General features: G+C 34.8%; 1 protein-coding gene across 6 annotated transcripts; it reads left to right on the top strand.

Moving 5' to 3' along the window:
* The first annotated feature begins 854 nt into the window (after nucleotides 1-854).
* On the top strand, nucleotides 855-18,663 carry LOC18421521 (cationic amino acid transporter 2, vacuolar). 6 transcript variants are annotated; one of them, XR_016052034.1, is made up of 14 exons: nucleotides 855-1,204; nucleotides 2,710-2,911; nucleotides 3,658-3,742; nucleotides 4,176-4,316; nucleotides 4,408-4,526; nucleotides 5,546-5,642; nucleotides 6,470-6,642; nucleotides 6,817-6,883; nucleotides 13,552-13,710; nucleotides 14,395-14,689; nucleotides 15,214-15,687; nucleotides 15,894-16,006; nucleotides 16,531-16,606; nucleotides 18,211-18,663. XR_016052034.1 is itself a non-coding variant. In XM_006826267.4 (14 exons), exons 1-14 carry the CDS (start codon nucleotides 1,036-1,038, stop codon nucleotides 18,365-18,367), a joined length of 1,962 nt encoding a protein of 653 aa, XP_006826330.1. In that variant the 5' UTR covers nucleotides 855-1,035; the 3' UTR covers nucleotides 18,368-18,663. The 6 variants fall into 6 exon arrangements, 2 of the variants coding, with proteins under 2 accessions (XP_006826330.1, XP_011624287.1); XM_006826267.4 differs by having other exon boundaries at nucleotides 15,214-15,322; XR_016052035.1 differs by lacking the exon at nucleotides 13,552-13,710.
* Nucleotides 18,664-18,900: the final 237 nt, after the last annotated feature.

Raw genomic sequence — 18,900 nt, 5'->3', positions numbered from 1 at the left:
TTTGTAAAAGTGTTATGTGATTATAATATAGGAGTGCTACCACCACGATTTCAGCCCCTTTTACATTTTATTGATTTGGGGGTGATAACCCTTACCCAAAAAATAAGAGCATGGGGCTGGATTGGGATGGGCTTGGGCGACCACCCCCTATCTTACTCCTTTATATCTGTTTCTACATCTACCATTGCACATTTATCTCCTCACCTTTTGCATATCTCTTCAACCTTCCTTTCTTTCTCTCTCTAGGGCTCTGTTTCTTTATTTAGGGCGTCTCTCTTACGCGAGGAAGTACGAAATAAGACCATTTATTTTTGGCAAAGGGAAGTTACAACTATTAATAGTTCTCATGTATAAATTCATTGTGAGTGATTGTGAACTTTCTATACTAAAAGTAGACGCAATGTTTATAGACAAAAACGAACATTGTTTTCACCCACAAGGTTCATGCTGTATGATTTTTTTCGAACGATGTGGATAAATTGATCGCATCAGACATGCCCATTATGGTACGATCAAATTTTCACGCAAAAAATTCGGGAAACATCAAGGGATCTACAAGAGTTGTTGAGATTTTTTCGGCAAAACCACAACTGCTCTATTGGACAACATACTATTCATTTTCTCCTTGTGACGTTTTTAATATTTTTTCCTAAAAATAAATGATCTAATTAGTATAAAATCTCCTCTTGTATACTCATATGCATTTACATCTTCACTCCAGTACCCTTATTTTCTTGCTTATTAGCTCTCTCTCTTCAATCTATTCAAAATTACTCCAACGCGCTGTCTCTCTCTCTCTAACGCGTTTCTCACGCTTTTATAAGAGCGGGCGGACTTGTCTCTGCCCCTCTGTAGGGAAGCGGGCAGGGGACTCTCCGTACGTTAAACGGAGCGGAAATACGTTCTCTTGGGTTTGGTTTCCTTTGCCCGCTCCCTGTTTCAAATATTAAACGTAAAAGTAAAAAACAAAAATCCGTCCTGATCAGGCTTCGCATAATTGAATCCCTAGTTTGCCCTAAAAATCGCTGTGTTTGGATGGGATTAGTCGATGTTCAGAACGCTGGATCATCGCCTTCTTCTTCTGGTTCGTTTTCATGGGGCTTTCAGAGCCTTATAAGGAGAAAGCAAGTTGATTCTGCTAATAATAAACCAGAGGGTACACAGTTAGCTAAGGAATTGTCTATTCTTCAGTTGATTGCCCTAGGTAAGCTTCAAAGTTCCCACCTTTTTCCTTCTTCTTTTTTCTAAATCTCATTTTTTGTTTTTTTGTTTTTTTTTGGGTAATTTTACTTGTACATTTTCTTATGTTTTTCTATTTTTCTCATTTATTTGAATTTTGTTTTACAATTGGTTCCTGTTTCTTTTTCTTTTACACCAATTAGTTGAAATTGTTTTTTTGGGTCTGAATTATGGGTTTCTGGGTTCAATTTTGAATTATTTTCTGATATAGTTTTTATGTGTTGATGTGAGGTTCGGGAATTTTGTGTCTTGTTTGCGTATGTGGAAATAATTCTATTTGCAAATTGTTAGGTGTTTATCACTGCTTTGCTGCTCCTTTCTGAGAAATTTCCCAGGTTTGGAACTGTTTTTTAAGGTTGAGTTTTTGAAGCTTTCAAGTCCCCGAAGGTTGCCAGATATTAACTATGATGGTTTTCAGTTGTTGTTATTCCTTCTCTGTGCTGTCACCACTTACCATAACTGTACTGTTCTATTTTATTTTCTATTATTCCAAATTTTTCGGAAATTTTAATATATTTTTCTCTCACAGTAAATAGTTATATCAACTGGCTTTTGCTGTTATAAAATGTGTCCATTTTCTTACGTTTTTCTATTTTTCTCATTTATTTGAAATTTGTTTTACAATTGGTTCCTATTTCTTTTTCTTTTACACCAATTAGTTGAAATTGTTTTTTTGGGTCTGAATTCTGGGTTTCTGGCCTCGACTTTGAATTCTTTTATGATATAGTTTTTATGTGTTGATGTGCGGTTCGGAAATTTTGTGTCTTGTTTGTGTCTGTGGAAATAATTCTATTTGCAAATTGTTAGGTGTTCATCACTGCTTTGCTGCTCCTTTCTGAGAAATTTCCCAGGTTTGGAACTGTTTTTTAAGGTTGAGTTTTTAGAACTTTCAAGTCCTTGAAGTTTACCAGATATTAACTTTGATGGTTTTCAGTTGTTATTATTCCTTCTCTGTGCTATCACCACTTACCATAATTGTACTGTTCTATTTTATTTTCTATTATTGCAATTTTTTCTGAAATTTTAATAAATTTTTCTCTCACGGTAAATTATTATATCAACTAGCTTTTGCTGTTATAAAATGGGTTTTCCTGCCATTAGAGATGGGGTGGCATAGTTGATTTCGAGTTTTATTCTCTTCCCCCCCTCCCCAATGTATGAGAACTAGATTCTTGCATTAATGTATTCGACAAATTATTGTTGATTTTGGTATTGATCTTCTTTTGAAGGTTTAAAGCTTGGGAAATACTGGAATTACTTTGTATTAATTTGTTCCTTGCTGTGCCATTGTTATCAGGCATGGATACAAGGGTGCTGAATATGCATAATGTGTAACTTGTATCAATTTTATTTAAATCTTTAGGCCAATATCTGCAGCTTTTCATGTGCAAATATATGTCACAGCCAACACACACACGCACTCTGATGGAAATTTCTTCTTTCCTTTAACATGTTGATTTATCCCATTAGGTGTTGGGTCAACAATTGGAGCTGGAGTATATGTTCTTGTGGGGACAGTTGCTAGAGAACACACAGGACCAGCACTTACCATATCATTCTTGATAGCTGGAATAGCATCTGCCCTTTCTGCATTTTGTTATGCAGAGCTTGCTAGTCGATGCCCATCTGCTGGGAGTGCCTACCATTATTCGTACATTTGTGTCGGAGAAGGGTAATATATAATCAATTATGGACTATTTCCAAATTTATGTGCTTTCTCTACCTGTAAGTTATTTTAATCCTGAGAGTTCGTGTAATAATGGAAAAGCATGATGAAAAAAAAAAAGTGGATATGCATACGTTTTTTCTCTTGCATGCTTCATGTTTTCTTAGGTGGTCTATTGAAGAATAGCATTATACTTTCTGAGGTTATTATGGTTTGCTTTGGTTGGGAGGCATGGTTGGTAGGCAGTATGATGGTTGCGTTAATTTACAACCAAGAGTTGGACCATGGGACATGACCTGTAAAATAAAAATGGGAACAGAGTTACAAGTAAAAGAAAGGAAAGGAATGATAGGTCAGGTGAGGGGAGCAGAGTCCCTAACCAAAATTTCAAAATGTGCATAAGCCTTTTGTCTTCTGAGAACAAATATAAGATCTTAGGCAAACATTATGATTCTTATTTATTTTCATGTATATCTTATTATTGTTGTTGGTTGTACGATCATTTCTATTGTATTTTTATAATGATTGCCATTATTTGTTGGTTGTACAATCATTTCTATTGGATTTTTATATTGATTGCCATTATTTTCACTAGTATTTTTTTATTTTGATGGGTCATCTTTAGTAAATTGATTACGTCTAGTTGCACTATTGTATACCTAAATGAGGGACCATTCTTGTTTCCTTTGTTGAATAATCATTATTTCTATCTGAAGTTTCTGATTTTGGCAAATGGAAATTTTTTTTCTCAGTATTGCTTGGATAATTGGTTGGGCTCTTATATTGGAGTATACTATTGGTGGCTCATGTGTGGTTCGTGGCATATCTCCAAATCTGGTAGGTTAGAACTTCATTTCGTCACTCTCTTTATCTTAACACTTTAAGATTGTCGTGAATCTTTATTACCAAGTGACATGAGGATCCGTCACACTTGGGGGGTGGGGGACAAGAAGATGCATCACACTAAATCTTGAATACCATCTATCTATATAGTCTTGCTTACTCATGAGTCCTTTGATGGATCTCTAATGCATGATTTAAGTATTAGGGAACATTGTTGTATGGGATTACTTCAATACATCTGTCTGTAATCAATTCTGATTTTTCTGAGTCCTCTTTAAAAATTACATCTTACATGTCTTTACTTTCTCTCTCGTTTATTTAATATTTTGGTTAAATATGTTTTTCTTTCTATATAGATTTATGTTATGTTCCAGAATTACAGGTTTAATTTTCATTCTTTTGTTTACCTATGATTCTGATGTTTCAGGCCTTTTTTTTTGGAGGGGAGGACAGTTTGCCTGCTTTTTTGGCTCGTGTAAGCCTCCCTGGGACTGACATCATTCTTGACCCTTGTGCTGCTTTTCTTGTACTTGTCGTAACTGGGCTCCTATGTGTGGGAATCAAGGAGGTAAGGAAGTATGTGACCTTTTTGTGAGTTCTTATTGTTGTATGCTGCTATTCTTTATCTTGTTCAGTTCATGAATGCTATGTCTTTGCAGAGTTCATTCGCACAAGCTGTGGTCACGACAGCAAATGTTTGCATCATGGTTTTTGTGATCATTGCCGGTGGCTATCTCGGTTTCCGTAATGGATGGGTGGGATATTCCCTTCCTAGCGGGTGAGTTAACGCTCTCGCTGTAGACACATGTTTTGTATTTTTTTTTTTTAAAAAAGAAGAAATTGTTAAGGCGACTGTTTTCTCTAAGTTGCTTTTTGATATGATGATTGTGTGACCTGAACATGTGGGACTAGTTTGATTTGAACTTACCATGTTTCATTGAAAAGACCAAGACCTACCTAGACTTTTGGAACTGGTTCTTGTCCTTCTCACTTTGCAAAAAATATTTGGATAATGACCAGCTCACTTTCAAGAGCTCTACCAGGGCTGTGGGGAAGAGGGGGCAACTGAAGTTCAGGATAATTGTCGTTGGGCATTCAGGAAGTGAAAAAGTGATTTTTTTTTGGAACTATCAGTCACTTCAGGATTTTGATATTATGATTTATTTTAGAAAATAAAATTCAATTTGTAGGGTTTTCTTTCTGATAATAAAATTTGATGTGCTAGTGAGTAGCATGAAAATGATCTTACAATAGCACAGCGCACAAAAAAGTTACAACCCAGAGAATGCCAGACCCTCAATTTTTAGACTTAGCCAACACCATTGCAGACAAATGAATCAGCAACCTTGTTGGCTCTATGTTAAATGTTGAAATGAAAATTTCAAAGCACTGGCTTTATCATGGATCTTTTCCCAAGCATTCACATCAATCTTGAATAGGTTAAGTCTCACTAGCCCATCGGATGAAATTAACCCCCTTCCTTGAGATCTGGAGAAAGAATTGACATAGATCCCCCGTGAAGAAGCATTGGTTCTTGAACCTTTTCTAGATTCCTCAGTACCAATCATTTTATTGAGGTCTTCCTAGGCCCTACTCACTTCTTTGTGTATAACTATGGTCCATAGTTTCCCATTAAGGATTGAAAAGAAATTTTTTCTCTACACTCCTGGGATCCCAGATTCTCACTCTTAAAAAAGAAATCTCTTCTTTTTTAGCTACTTCTGTCAAATGCCCTTTTGATTAATGTTGTTATTTTGCAAATCAAGGAATTACTAATCCATCTACTGCTATCTACAGATACTTCCCCTTCGGATTTAATGGGATGCTTGCCGGATCTGCAACTGTTTTCTTTTCATATATAGGCTTTGATACAGTTGCAAGTGCTGCTGAGGAGGTAGGAAATAACAGTTTTCGGCACATTATTGTATTGTGTACACTCTTTTGGATTGAGTGTAAGAAAAAGAATATGCAATTAGGAGTTGTTTGTAACTTAACAATAGAGTATTTGTTGGGTTCATCATTGTGGGTCTGTGGGTGCCTAACTGTATGCATGTGCGCATACATGAATGATATGATTCCTTGGTTTCACCTTCCGATTTGAAGCCAAGAAAGTACTATATGACAAGTGAAATGTCTGTGGGCAAGAAACCAACGGCTCTCCAGATTTTGATGTCCCTTGCCTTTGATTTTTAATTCCCCTTTTGTTTCTTTTGGCCTTTCTAACTACTTCATTCTTATTTCTTTCTCAATTTGCTAGTTCACTGTATTTTGTGAGCCTCATTTCTTGGCATATATAGAAGAGAACATTATCCTTGGATACTGCCCTGGTTACAAAACCTATTTGGGAGAATGCTTTTAATCTGAAGTTCTGGGAACCACCTAAGAATTACTAGATGATTATTTTCAAAAGACAAAACTTTGAATCTTGAGTTTTCTAATACTACATCTCACCCTCCAAAAACTGGACGGCCTCTGTTCAATCTTGAGACAATTTGTTTTACTTTCTCAAGCCCATAGAGAGTGCAATTTGATTTTTTTTTTTTCTTTTGAGATTAGTCTATGGGTAGAAGATGTTACATACCCAGAATTTGAGATCCTAAAGTTAATCCTAGATTGGGTTTTACATGAGGGAGTAAATGCATAGTATACTCCCACAGGAACATAATATCTTTCGGCTATTCAGTACTTACTTCATCTATATCTCATTCTTCCTTGTCACAGGTGAAGAATCCTCAGCGTGATTTGCCTTTGGGCATAGGGCTTGCATTGGCCATATGCTGTGTTTTGTATATGTTGGTATCTGCTGTTATTGTTGGTCTTGTACCATATTATGCTATGGACCCAGACACACCAATATCTTCTGCATTTGCTAGTCAAGGGATGCAATGGGCATCGTAAGTAAAAAATCAAAATTTAATGAATCATTTGTTTTTTATATTTTTTATCTTTTCATTGTTTTTGCATGTTCTTTTGCAAGCTTGTTGAGCATACGTCTGTTATGCCTGTTTTCTTGGTTGGGTATTATTTGATGGCATTTAGTTGTACTTCTCTTGGCGCTTCTTTTACAGATACATTATCACTGCTGGGGCAGTTACTGCTCTTTGTGCAAATTTGATGGGCTCGATCCTTCCTCAGGTACATCGCAAATCATTTAGATATGTTGGGAATATCATATATGATGTCCTAATCGCTTGACTATGATTGATTGTTTCATATGTTATTGGGAGTGGCACTTCCATTTTAGGAATTGTTAATCCTTATTTTGGAGAAAATATGTATAATTGGTAGGCTTGCTTTTCATTATGATAACCAAAAAGATACATGGAAAACAACTTATTTATCTAGGCAATATACATTTAACTAAAACTGGCCTATACTTTGGTAGTATGAGATCGATTTCAGCATTTTATGTGATAAATTCCCATTGTTAGAAATGTGAGGGAGAGTTACTGCACTAATATCGAATATTCTTGAACTAATAACAGTCAATGTTTCTAATTTTGACCTCATGCATTCAACTAAGTGCCTACTGCATGTCTTCGGATTTGTTATTTAGCTCATTTTTTATGAACAAGTGATATGTCTAACCTATGGCTTATGCGTTCACAAAATACTAGGTTAGAGGTGATGCATGGTCATAATGATGACCTCTAGATATTAGTGTGGTGTCCTAGTAGGGTTATATTCTTCCCGCGTTTCTGCAATTAGTAGTAATGATACAAATATTTTGCTTCAATGATTTAGTCAATGTCATTATTTGTTTGTATTCCAATACACCCCAGAGAGACAATTAGACATAATCCATAGAATGAATCACATTTGCTTGGTCACCCTACTCAATTTGGAGTTGTATGTACTCTGCATACAAGTGATTGATAATAAAGGATATTGGTTCCATCCTTCTGGCATCATCTTCAGTAATTTTTCCTGTTAAGATTATTTTGCATGAGGGCGTGCACACCATTCTCCCATGATAGGAAAAAAAATCAATTTAGTCCCTCGGGATCTATAGGAGGATTTTCTCGATTTGAAAATTTGGGTTCCACTTTAGAAATGCCAGATGAATATCTTTTCGGAAAGTATATAAAGGGACCTTTGGCCTTTTGTACAAGGTGGTCACAATTAATCTTGACCGCTGGATGTGAAATTGGGTGGCTGTATTTATTTCTTCTTGGAATTTGGTGCGATGAGTTACAATGAATTCATATTCATTTGGTAACACTTGATATTCACTTTGCTCTCTTGGAACACAATTTCATTTATTTTGTACACTGATCTCTCCTTGAGTGTAGATGTGAAATGGTCAAAGTTATTATTATATATAATTCCTTCAATTTCTACTCTCTGTGAACCATTAAGTACGTTAAGAACAAAAATTAATGAATTGAGAATTTACTGCAGTAAATAATGTAGATAAAGGATGTGCATTTATTTTGTGTGGGGTACCTCCCTATCTATAAAGAGTAGCCTCATGATCATGTTTGCATTTATTTTGTTTATTCATCTCTGTTGGCAAGTTGTTTTGTCTTTGTCCTTACAATTAACAATCGACCTTTTATATGATCATGTTTGTTTTACTCGAATACGTGACTGAATGGGTATCTCTCGACCTTCCATCTTGTAATCTGAACTAAGAAATTCTATTAATACAAAAAAGGATGTTACTTTTAGTTGTAGCATAAAAGCTTCAATTATTTTAGGTCAATAACATGTCTTTTTACTGGGAAGCTATGGTTTATTGTAAATTTCTTTATATACGATATTCTTTGTGAAATTTCCTATTTGTAATGAATATTCCTTAATAAACACTTTTGTGGTCTCTTAGCAGACATCCGATATTTTCAGTACACAGAAAAGATAATTTTTTTTTCAAAAAAACACTTGTGTTTTGTCTGTTGTACCCCTGGAGAATGCAACATATAGTTCCCCATAAGCGAAGACATAATACTCTAAAAAAATTCGAACGAAGGGGGTTGCTTGTCCTTGAGTTGTGTTGATTGTCATGGCAAATGCGAGGTGAATTGAAAATTGTCTCCTCTTGCATTTTATTGGATAAATTGAATCATTTGAAGGAAGTATTGGTATCATATGACTAAACATGTAAAATTTAATCAAGTCCATAATTCATCGAATTCAGGTTTGAAATATATGGAGCAAATGGTATACCCTAATTGACAACACCACCATCCTCTCAAAAAAGAGAAAAAATGTCACGAACAAAGAAAATAAAAGAGATTTCGAATATGCAATTTGTTGAGCTTCAAAAGGTATGAACTCAAAATGGATTACTCTATCATTTACTAATTTCTACATAGACTAATATCATGTTATCAAAGTATATGTTGGTGAAATGCTTTTTTTTCACAACTTGAAACAACAATACTTCATGTCGACAATGAAATATGGTATAGGAGATTATTGAAATGCTTAAAAAAAAACTTACTAATCGAAGAAACAAAATACCATAGCTCAATATGCGTTTCAGATGATGTGGGGATACTGGCCTCATGTAACTTAGTCATAAACCAAACTTATATTTCTTAATATTATATATAATATCTAAACATTTCACATATCACAAAAGCTTCTACAGGTATTGTCTTAAATGTCATCCAATAGATGATACGACGGAGTTAAAAATAACTTTCTTCAGTAAAGGCATAGTGCATTTATTAGGTACGACGGTGGAAGAGCTTTACAACCTTCAACAAAAAGTATAAGCACCACTGCACCACATGGAAAAGTCTTCCCAACGCCTATAGGCAAAAATGAACAGTGATTTCGCCTACCCTCATCTCCGTTCAAAGTTCATCGCACGGTCATGATTGCCCGATATTGTTTCATTTTTCATTTTTTTTTTCTACGAATTGGAATGACCTGAAATTTGGAGCGTATGTACACTTTAGTGAGGTGCACCTAATAAAAATATAAAAAAAATAATTCGCAAAAACAATATTGACCAAAACATCCCAAAACATTTTGGGGGTATTTTGGTCAATTTTTTTCATGTAAAATATTTTTTTTTATATTTTTCGTAGATGAGCTTATTTTTTATGAACACACGCCCAAATTTCAGGTCATTCCGATTTGTAGAAAAAAATAAAAAATGAAATACTACCGGACAGTCGTGAATGTGCGATGAACTTTGGACGGTGATGTGGGTAGGCGAAATTACTGTTCATTTTTGCCTATAGGCGTTTCGTAGTATCTTCCGCACCACCTAGTTTACTGTTCCAAATGCATCTTTTTCTCAAATTTATTTTACTACTTAAAGTCAATTACTTTTTAATGCATATATTTAACATTCTACTTGGAAATATTGTTGATGTTGCACAACATGCCATGCAAAAATAGAGAATTTTGAAAGTATGGGCCTCACTAAATATTTTTTACAATCAAGCAGTAGTGAAGTACATGGTTACAAGCATATCTGATATTCCGTAACAACAAAAGACAAAAGGAAGCCTAATGTACATAGATGAACTATAAAATTGATTCATTGTCCTTATTTGGTTTGAATATACTTACACTTTTATTCAACCTCTATTTAAATGTGGACAATATTTCCTCAAAGCACATAACATTCTATAAATAAAAGTTATTGCTTGCTTTTCCACTATGAATAATTTGTTATTCTTCTAATGTCATTGCATATCTATGCACTCTCCCATTGGCAAATCATGTGATTATTTATGTGATCGCTTATTGCATATCAGTGTGTTGTTACATTGCATGTCCATTAGTTTAATATGATAAATTATTTGTGATATTTAAAAAATCATAACAAATGAAGTAAATTAGAGATGATATTGATATGATTTACAAATGTATTAATTAGTTATAGACTTAAATAATTAGCATTTTTAATATTTATTATTACAATTCTGTATATAATTATAATAGGAAAATGGTTTGATAGTACTGCAGCCCTATGAAAATAAGTAAAGCCTCACCTCAAAACTCACCGAAAATTGCAGTTTTGGCATTGGAAAACCTTCTATGGATCATCCCGGCCTTGACCATTATGGTTGTGAAAACAAAAGATTTAAAGCTCTAAAAATTGTATATATAGTAATACAATATTTAGACTGTCCATTTCGCCCTAAAATTAAGTGTTCACAGATCCACAAGATTTGTTCACAGATCCACAAGATTTGTACTATCTTTTGAGCTTCTAATTTCATATTGATGTTGGAAATTGATTTTAGAGCCATCGTGGAGATTTCCCGATGCCCAAAATGCTTTCCAGACAAGGATATGAGGTGTGGCGTTGCTTTGTTTCATAAGGCCTAGGCCGTATAGAAACTGCATCCATTATAATATTGATAATTTTAGTACTATTGATATATAATTACATAATTAGATCGATATAATTATAAGATTTTCATAATATTTGCTTAGGATTGTAAGTATTTTTTGTAAGTATTATAATATTTATTACAATATTACATATAAATTGTTATATCGTTAATATTACAGTAATACATATATATTATTCTATCATCAACATTATTATTTCTATCACATTTTTAATATTACAACAATCTGTACTCTAGACTTCATAAGATTTAGCAAACGGCTTATGATAATTAGAAAAGCAAGCAATTCAATAATATGAAAATTTTGGTAAGAGATGACACTTTGTTTTAACAGTGTAAATTATGTGGAAAGTAAAAATAATTATGGATGAAGGGAATTGGATTTGAAAATATATCCAAGTTCAAAGCCTGACTAAATATAAGAAAAATAAAGATTGGAATAAAGCTGAATTTCAGGCATGTTACCTTTGAATTTGTTAAAAGATAAAAGATATGCAACTGAACGTTCTGGCATAATCTTTTAAATTCAAATAATATTTACAATTTTGAGCTAATTTCTTGATTGCAATTTAGTTTTTTTTTTTTTTTTTCGGAGAGTTGGTTAATGTAATTATTGTATTCATAAAACTCTATTTCTCGCATTGTGACACACATACACATCATTACTAAGTGCTTTTTATGAGATTCGTCATGTACTATATAATCCATATGGTCACCATAACCCTATGATGATGAGGTTATTAATTGTCCTTGATGGTGATGGATGGTGTGCGGGAAGGTAATATTCATTTGGTTGAGTACATGGTGAAAATTTATCATATTTCTTAGATGATGATGGCGGTACTGTGGGGATGTACAAATAAATTAGGTGAATAAGTGGCAAAAACTACTCCCATTCATCAACTATTACATGGTGATGAATTACATGCTATAGTTGTTACTATGATTATATGGTTCATATAAATAATATTTCTCCTTTGATAATCTTTACATTGATTGTCCTAAGACTTTCGAGCTATATTATTATATAGTGTTAGACTTTTGTCTTTTGAATCTCTTTCAAGATTCTTAACACTACACGTTCTACTGATCCATTTCTAATGCCTAGTAGTTACAATATACCGATAACCATGGGGTCAACATTGGGAAAATCCATTCCAAGAGTAATTATAGGAATAACAAGCATAAGGAGATGCATTTACACCCATTCATACCAATGAAACTAAAGGGGAAGTTTTATAAGATGGCTGTAAGACCAGCCATGCTCTATGGGACACAATGTTGAGCAGTCAAAAAATAAGCATATCGAGATGAGGATGTTGAGATGGATGAGTGGCAAGATGAGAATGGATAGGATTCATAATGAATACATACGAGTGAACTTAGGGGAGGCTCTCAATAGGCGATAAGATGAGGGAAAGTAGAATTAGGTGGATTGGTCATATGCAATGTAGACCTAATACAACACCATTTAGAAGGAGCGATTTCGTTCAAGTGGAAAGGTAAAGGGAAGGCCCAAAAGGAAAGTTCTAAAAAGGTAAAGGGAAGGCCCAAAAGGACATGGATGAAAACTATGAGAAGATATGGTAACTTAAGGTCTGACTGAGAGTATGGCCCTTAATAGAGCAGGGTGGCGCAATTGGATTCATGTAGCTGATCCTAAATAATTGGGATAAGACTCGGATGATGTCGATATGTATATATATATATATCACACGCATATATATATATATATATATATATATATATATATATATATATATATATATATATATATATATATATACACGCACACACACACATGTATATATGTATGTATGTATGCACATGTGTATTACATGTATGTATATGTGTGTGTGTCAACAACGATTCTGAGGAGACACATATATGAAGATGGCATCTTAAGATAAAAGGCTGCACTTCGAGGGAGAGATCAATAAACCACACACCTTTTCAAATGGTTACATAGAATAATAAAGCGCGTAGCTTTTCAAACCACATAGTTTAGGATTTCATTATAAAGGAACGTATCGGTACCTACCCTATAATCTCTCTATAAATAGGGACCTTTCTTATTCTTGTGACATTTAGCTACCTCTTAACTTTGGTTTAATAATGTAGTATATATATTTATGAGTTTAAGCAAGATAATTTTTTCGAATGAGTGTTTTTGGAAGAAAACGTTTTTGACGAAGTCAATTTTGTATGCTTTTGAAATCTGAATCCAAAATTTGGTTGATTTCTAGAATTGTCTGATTCAGCTGTCATAGATAAAAATATCCTTGCGAGGAAAAAATTCAACTAGACAAAAATTGGTGCAAAATTTGAATTTCGGTTGTGGACCTTATGGCTTTCTGCTGAAATCATCCAACAGTGAGAGCTAGATGTTGGAACGGAACTTTCGAAACAGCTGAAATATATAAAATAGCTCTTATCCAGTTTTGCATCTAACTTGATGCATGTATATTATGCTTTTTTTTCCAGCCTCGTATACTGATGGCAATGGCAAGAGATGGATTACTACCTCCAATGTTCTCAGATGTTAACAAGCACACACAAGTTCCTGTCAAGGGCACCATAGTTACAGGGGTCCTTGCTGCTGCCTTGGCCATGTGTATGGATGTCTCCCAGTTGGCAGGAATGGTAGGTTACTATTTCCTTCCTCATTTTCTTTTAATTAGCAATGCTAATTTAGAAAATGAGAGGTAATGTATGCTGAGATTCATTTTGGTGATTCAAATTACTTCTTAAGGGCTCTAAGGTATGAATGTGAATTAGCAAGGGAAGAAAAAACTCCTAATATGATTACCTGAGCGAACATGAAGTTAAAATGTAACTGCATGATATATATGCAGCAGATGTTCGTCCAATGTAGGGACAGCAATGATACTGATGTACTTTTAGTTTCCAGCTTACTAGCAAAAAACGGCAAGTTGCAAAGGGAAATATTGGCCAATTCCCTCTGGTAGGTCAAATTAGTTGTGGACCCCTCTAAAATTCTAGTAATGTGGAAAGGTAGTGAAGAGTGAAAGGCATCCTTGTCTTTTGAAGAAAGTTTTAGGACAGTCAAGCATGGGGAGGAAAGGTCACCATTTCAGGATTGTCAGGGGATTGTTGTAAGTTGCATAAACCACTGGCTGGTTTTTGTCATCGGGAGATCTTCAGTGTTTCTGCATGTTTTCTAGAACCTGTGGCTTTTTAATATATCAGAACCTGTGGCATTTCATAGCTCTCTTCTGAAAAGAGAGCGCTGTCCTTTTCTTCTTTTTTCGGGTACTTCAATCTGGGATCTGGTATAACCCTTCTGATCTAATTTGGTTAATGCAGGTCAGCGTGGGAACGCTTCTTGCATTCACTGTAGTTGCGATTTCCATCCTAATTCTTAGGTATGTCCCACCGGATGAGGTACCGCTTCCACTGTCACTTCAGGACTCAATAGACTCAGTTGCATTTCGATATAATAAGAAGGAAATTGATGGAAATAATCCTGAAGATCCCCCACTTTGCACCTGTTGTGCTGTTGATTCTGTTGAGCATAAAGCTTTAGAAGACTGTCACCTGCATCCTGGTGATGCCCAAGCGTCACTTGGCTATCCTCTTATTATGAAAGAAAAAGATGAAGGTAATTGTAAATATTACTGCTACGTCTCCCAATCAATCAATCAATCATAGTAGTTAACTATATTTTATTGAATTGTTCTTTTCTTTATTATTCTCTAGAGCCCATTGTTGACTACTAACCCTTTTTATTTACTGCATTAATTACTAATCCTGGTCCTCTTGAAAATTCTATGCTTATCCATTTTCACATGCCAATTTGTTCTTTCTACATATATATGTGCCGCACACGTATCATATATCTCACAAAAATTGGATACTTCCTCTGTCGCTTGTGTTTGACTTCCTTTGTGTAGTTACTATTTAATGTTTACTATTTGGGTTATCTGCCAGTGTTCCATTGGCTTTGAAAAGAAATACAAAGGCTGTGTTGGTTTAGAAAAGATTTGAGTGGCAAAGGTTTGAGAAATAAACCAAGCTACCCCCACTCATTTTGTAATAATGTACTTCATGGATTTCAAAACGCGGCCTTTATATGCATAATCGGTTTGGAGGTCTTATAAAACTATACGTGTTTCGTTCTTGCAGACAAAGTGAATGACAAAAGAAGGAGAAAACTTGCTGCAGGCAGCATAGCATCTGTTTGCATTGGAGTTCTACTGGCTGCTTCTACAGCTTCTGCTGAGTTCTTGCCTGAGTGAGCTCTTAGTTCAGATGCTCAAAGCATTTTTCTTTTTTTGTTTATCTTACTATCAAAATTTGTTTGTGGCTTTGGGTTTGTCAAGAATCTTACCATTTTCTTGGTTCTGAAACAAAGGTGCTAGTCTTAGTTCATCATCATCATTTGAGCCTTATCCCAATTATTAGGGGTCGGTTAAAGGTGCTATTCGTAACCGAGAGTAGGTGCTAGTCTCAGTTATGGCTTATTTTTTGGAGTTAAAAGAGTTTGAAATTGAGGTTTAGGCAGTTTTTCTGGAGCTCTGTGGTTATAGTGAATTGGTGTTAAATATCAAGATCTGGAGCTGGGGCATTTTGAGTTATTGATTGGGATGGAAAGATAAGGTTTGCTATCACTTGACTTTTGGAATATACAGCTTATATTGCATTTTTTATGAGGATTCTAAGTGATTTCCATATTTTAAGCTTGCCATACCTAGTGAGCTGCCATGAGATGAGCTTATGCACCAACAAATGATGTGAAACATTCCATGTTCTCTTTCCTCTCTACTGCTTTCCTTCTAACAATTTTCTGTTGGTTTGCAAATTAGCCTCATCAGGATATCCGTGGGTGGGGTTGGAGCAATGCTTTTGTTGGGTGGCTTGACTGTACTCTTGTGGATTGACCAAGATGATGGACGGCACAGCTTCGGCCACTCAGGAGGTAGTTTCTTTCCCCAAACTTCTCACATTTTCAGTTTATTTCTTTTTAATGAAAAAATTTATATAGAACTGAGGCTCTAAACAATCAAAATTAGAGCCCACCTCACAAATTTCACTAGAAGAGATTTTTTAGATGTCCAAATATCCTGAAATTGATCATCTCGACATGTAGATGCATGGACGTGAGAAAAAAATGGATTTCAAGTTTTGGAAATAGTGCATCTTATAATGCATTTTTGGACCGTCAATTTTCAAGATTTCGTAGATCTGCTCGATTTGCACTATTGTTGAAGCTTTAAATTTTATAATTAAAAGTAAAAATATATTTCAAGGCTATCACAAAGATTTCTAATATTGAAACAACATTTCTCCACGCTATTTGAGGGTGCGCTTTACGTTGATTGTTTAGAGCCTTGGCTCTATACAAACCACACCCTTCTTTTAATCTAATTTATAAATACAAATTAGAAATGAAGAGAGATTTATTTAGCTTAAGAATTTAACCAGAAATTCCTATGTTTACAGGTTTCATGTGCCCATTCGTCCCGCTTCTTCCAGTTTGCTCTATCCTCATTAATGTGTACTTGTTGATCAATCTCAGGTTTGTATCAAGACATGCATTAGAGTTTCTCATAATTTCCATCACAAAGAACTTTATCACCTCCTTCCAAGAATGATTTGCAAGAGAGGAAGGGGATAAGAAGGATTAAAGAAATCTTAGAGGGTATTAACAAACTTTCACGCCATACGAGTATGTTCATAAATTGTTGCAGGAGAGGAAGGGGATAAGTAGGATTAAAGAAATCTTGGAGGATATTAACAAACTTTCACACCATAGGAGTATGTTCATAAATTGCCCACTGAGACTACATAGATTACATGTACACAAATAAATAACAGATTGTATAGTATAAGGTTGTTTAGCTCTGGTAATACCACCTAATAACTTTAGCTGTCAGATGTGAAATCGGGGCTAGATGTGTCATTTCTCCACAAAGTTTGAAAAAAAATCTTCCGGGACTTAGTGCTGTCAATAGTACAGCTCCTGCTACCAAGTTTCACATCTGACAGTTAGGGGATTGTGAACTTCTTATACCACAAGTAAATAAGTAATTGGTCTTATGGTATACTTTCTCAGTAAATGAATGTGGGGGTGTGTGTGAGAGAGAGAGAGAGATAGAGAGAGCATATCCTGTTGGTATATGTATGTATGTACACAGAGAGAGAGCATATCCTGTTGGTATATGTATGTATGTCTAGAGAGAGAGCATATACTGTTGGTATATGTATGTATGTACAGGGAGAGAGAGGGAGAGCATATCCTGTTGGTATATGTACACAGAGAGAGAGCATATCCTGTTGGTATATGTACAGAGAGAGAGAGAGCATATCCTGTTGGTATATGTACAGAGAGAGAGAGAGAGAGTGAGAGAGCATATCCTGTTGGTATATGTATGTAGAGAGAGAGAGAGAGAGAGAGAGAGAGAGAGAGAGATGTATGCATTTAGACGTACAGAGAGAGAGAGAGAGATGTATAGTTTTTTCTGTTGTAGTAGAATAATTATTTGTTTTCCTCAGCTACAGTAAACGACTCAGTCCCTGTACATAGGTTGGCGCACACACATTTTTAACTTATGTATAATGTTTTATATATAGCTATTTGTCATTGTATTAGCCTCTATATACCTGCATGTGAATATTTTTATGGAAGAAGATTATACAGAGCCGAGGCTCTAAACAATCAAATTAGAGCTTAATTTCACTGGAAAAAGTTGTTTTGATGCTCAAATATCCTCAAATTGATCATCTGGATATCAAGATGCAAGATTCGTGGACATGAAAAAAAAGTGGATTTTGAGTTTTGGAAATAATAATGCATTTTTGGATCATCAATTTTCAAGATTTTCAAGTTTTTATAGATCTTCTTGATTTACACTATTTTTGAAGCTTTTAATTTTATAAATAAAAATGATAATATATTTTAAGACTAGCATAAATATTTCTAATATTGAAACATTATTTGTCGACACTATTTGAGGGTAGGCTCTAATTTGATTGTTTAGAGCTTTGGTTCTATAGAAACCGCGCCCAATTTTTATTCAATATGAATGTATTAGTGCATTGCAAAACACAGACGCATTCATTTGTGGTGTATATATCTTGTTCAGTATGGTCACAAGAACTGAGTTTTATGCCTTTTTGCAGCTTGGGCACATGGGTTCGTGTATCACTATGGTTGATAATTGGAGTATTCATCTACTTATTCTATGGCATGAGACATAGCTCCTTGTCTGATGCGGTTTATGTACCCACCTCCCAGGCCGATGAGATTTACCGAAGCTCTTCTGAACATTTGTCGTAGGAAAACTAGGCTCAAATTCAACACACAAGTGAAGAAGAACTGGCCGCCTTAGAAAATTTATTTGTTGGATGACTTTGAAATGTACTTATTTGCATCCATCCATTTGATGGTCTTTTTCTTGTTCTTCTAGTTGATGGTGACGTTGTATTATGATAATGGATAGGGTAGGGAAGCTCAGTCCTTAATGTGCATATACAGTGGAAGGCTCTGATTTATGTAAATAGTTTGTTGGAATGATGGGGGTAGCATATGAAAGTATGTCCCCAGATGGAATAAACTATTAGTAGTTTCTGGTTCGTGTGTTGCTGTGTGTTTTTTTTTTTTTGGGGGGCAAAGTTTATATAGAGCTGGGGCTCTAAACAATCAAATTAGAGCAAACCTCAAAATTTTCACTAGAGGAGATTGTTTTGATGCACAAATACAATCAAATTGATCATCCCAACACGGACATCAAGATGCATGGATATGAGAAAAAAATAGATTTCAAATTTTGAAAATAGTATATTTATAATGCAGTTTTGGACGGTCAATTT

The sequence above is a fragment of the Amborella trichopoda genome, chromosome 3, assembly GCF_054954075.1.
Source record: "Amborella trichopoda isolate Santa Cruz 75 chromosome 3, AtrichopodaSantaCruz75HAP2 v2.0, whole genome shotgun sequence".
Lineage (NCBI taxonomy): Eukaryota > Viridiplantae > Streptophyta > Magnoliopsida > Amborellales > Amborellaceae > Amborella > Amborella trichopoda.
Note: the sequence above shows the minus strand (reverse complement) of the source record. Positions and strands in the feature narration are given on the sequence as shown.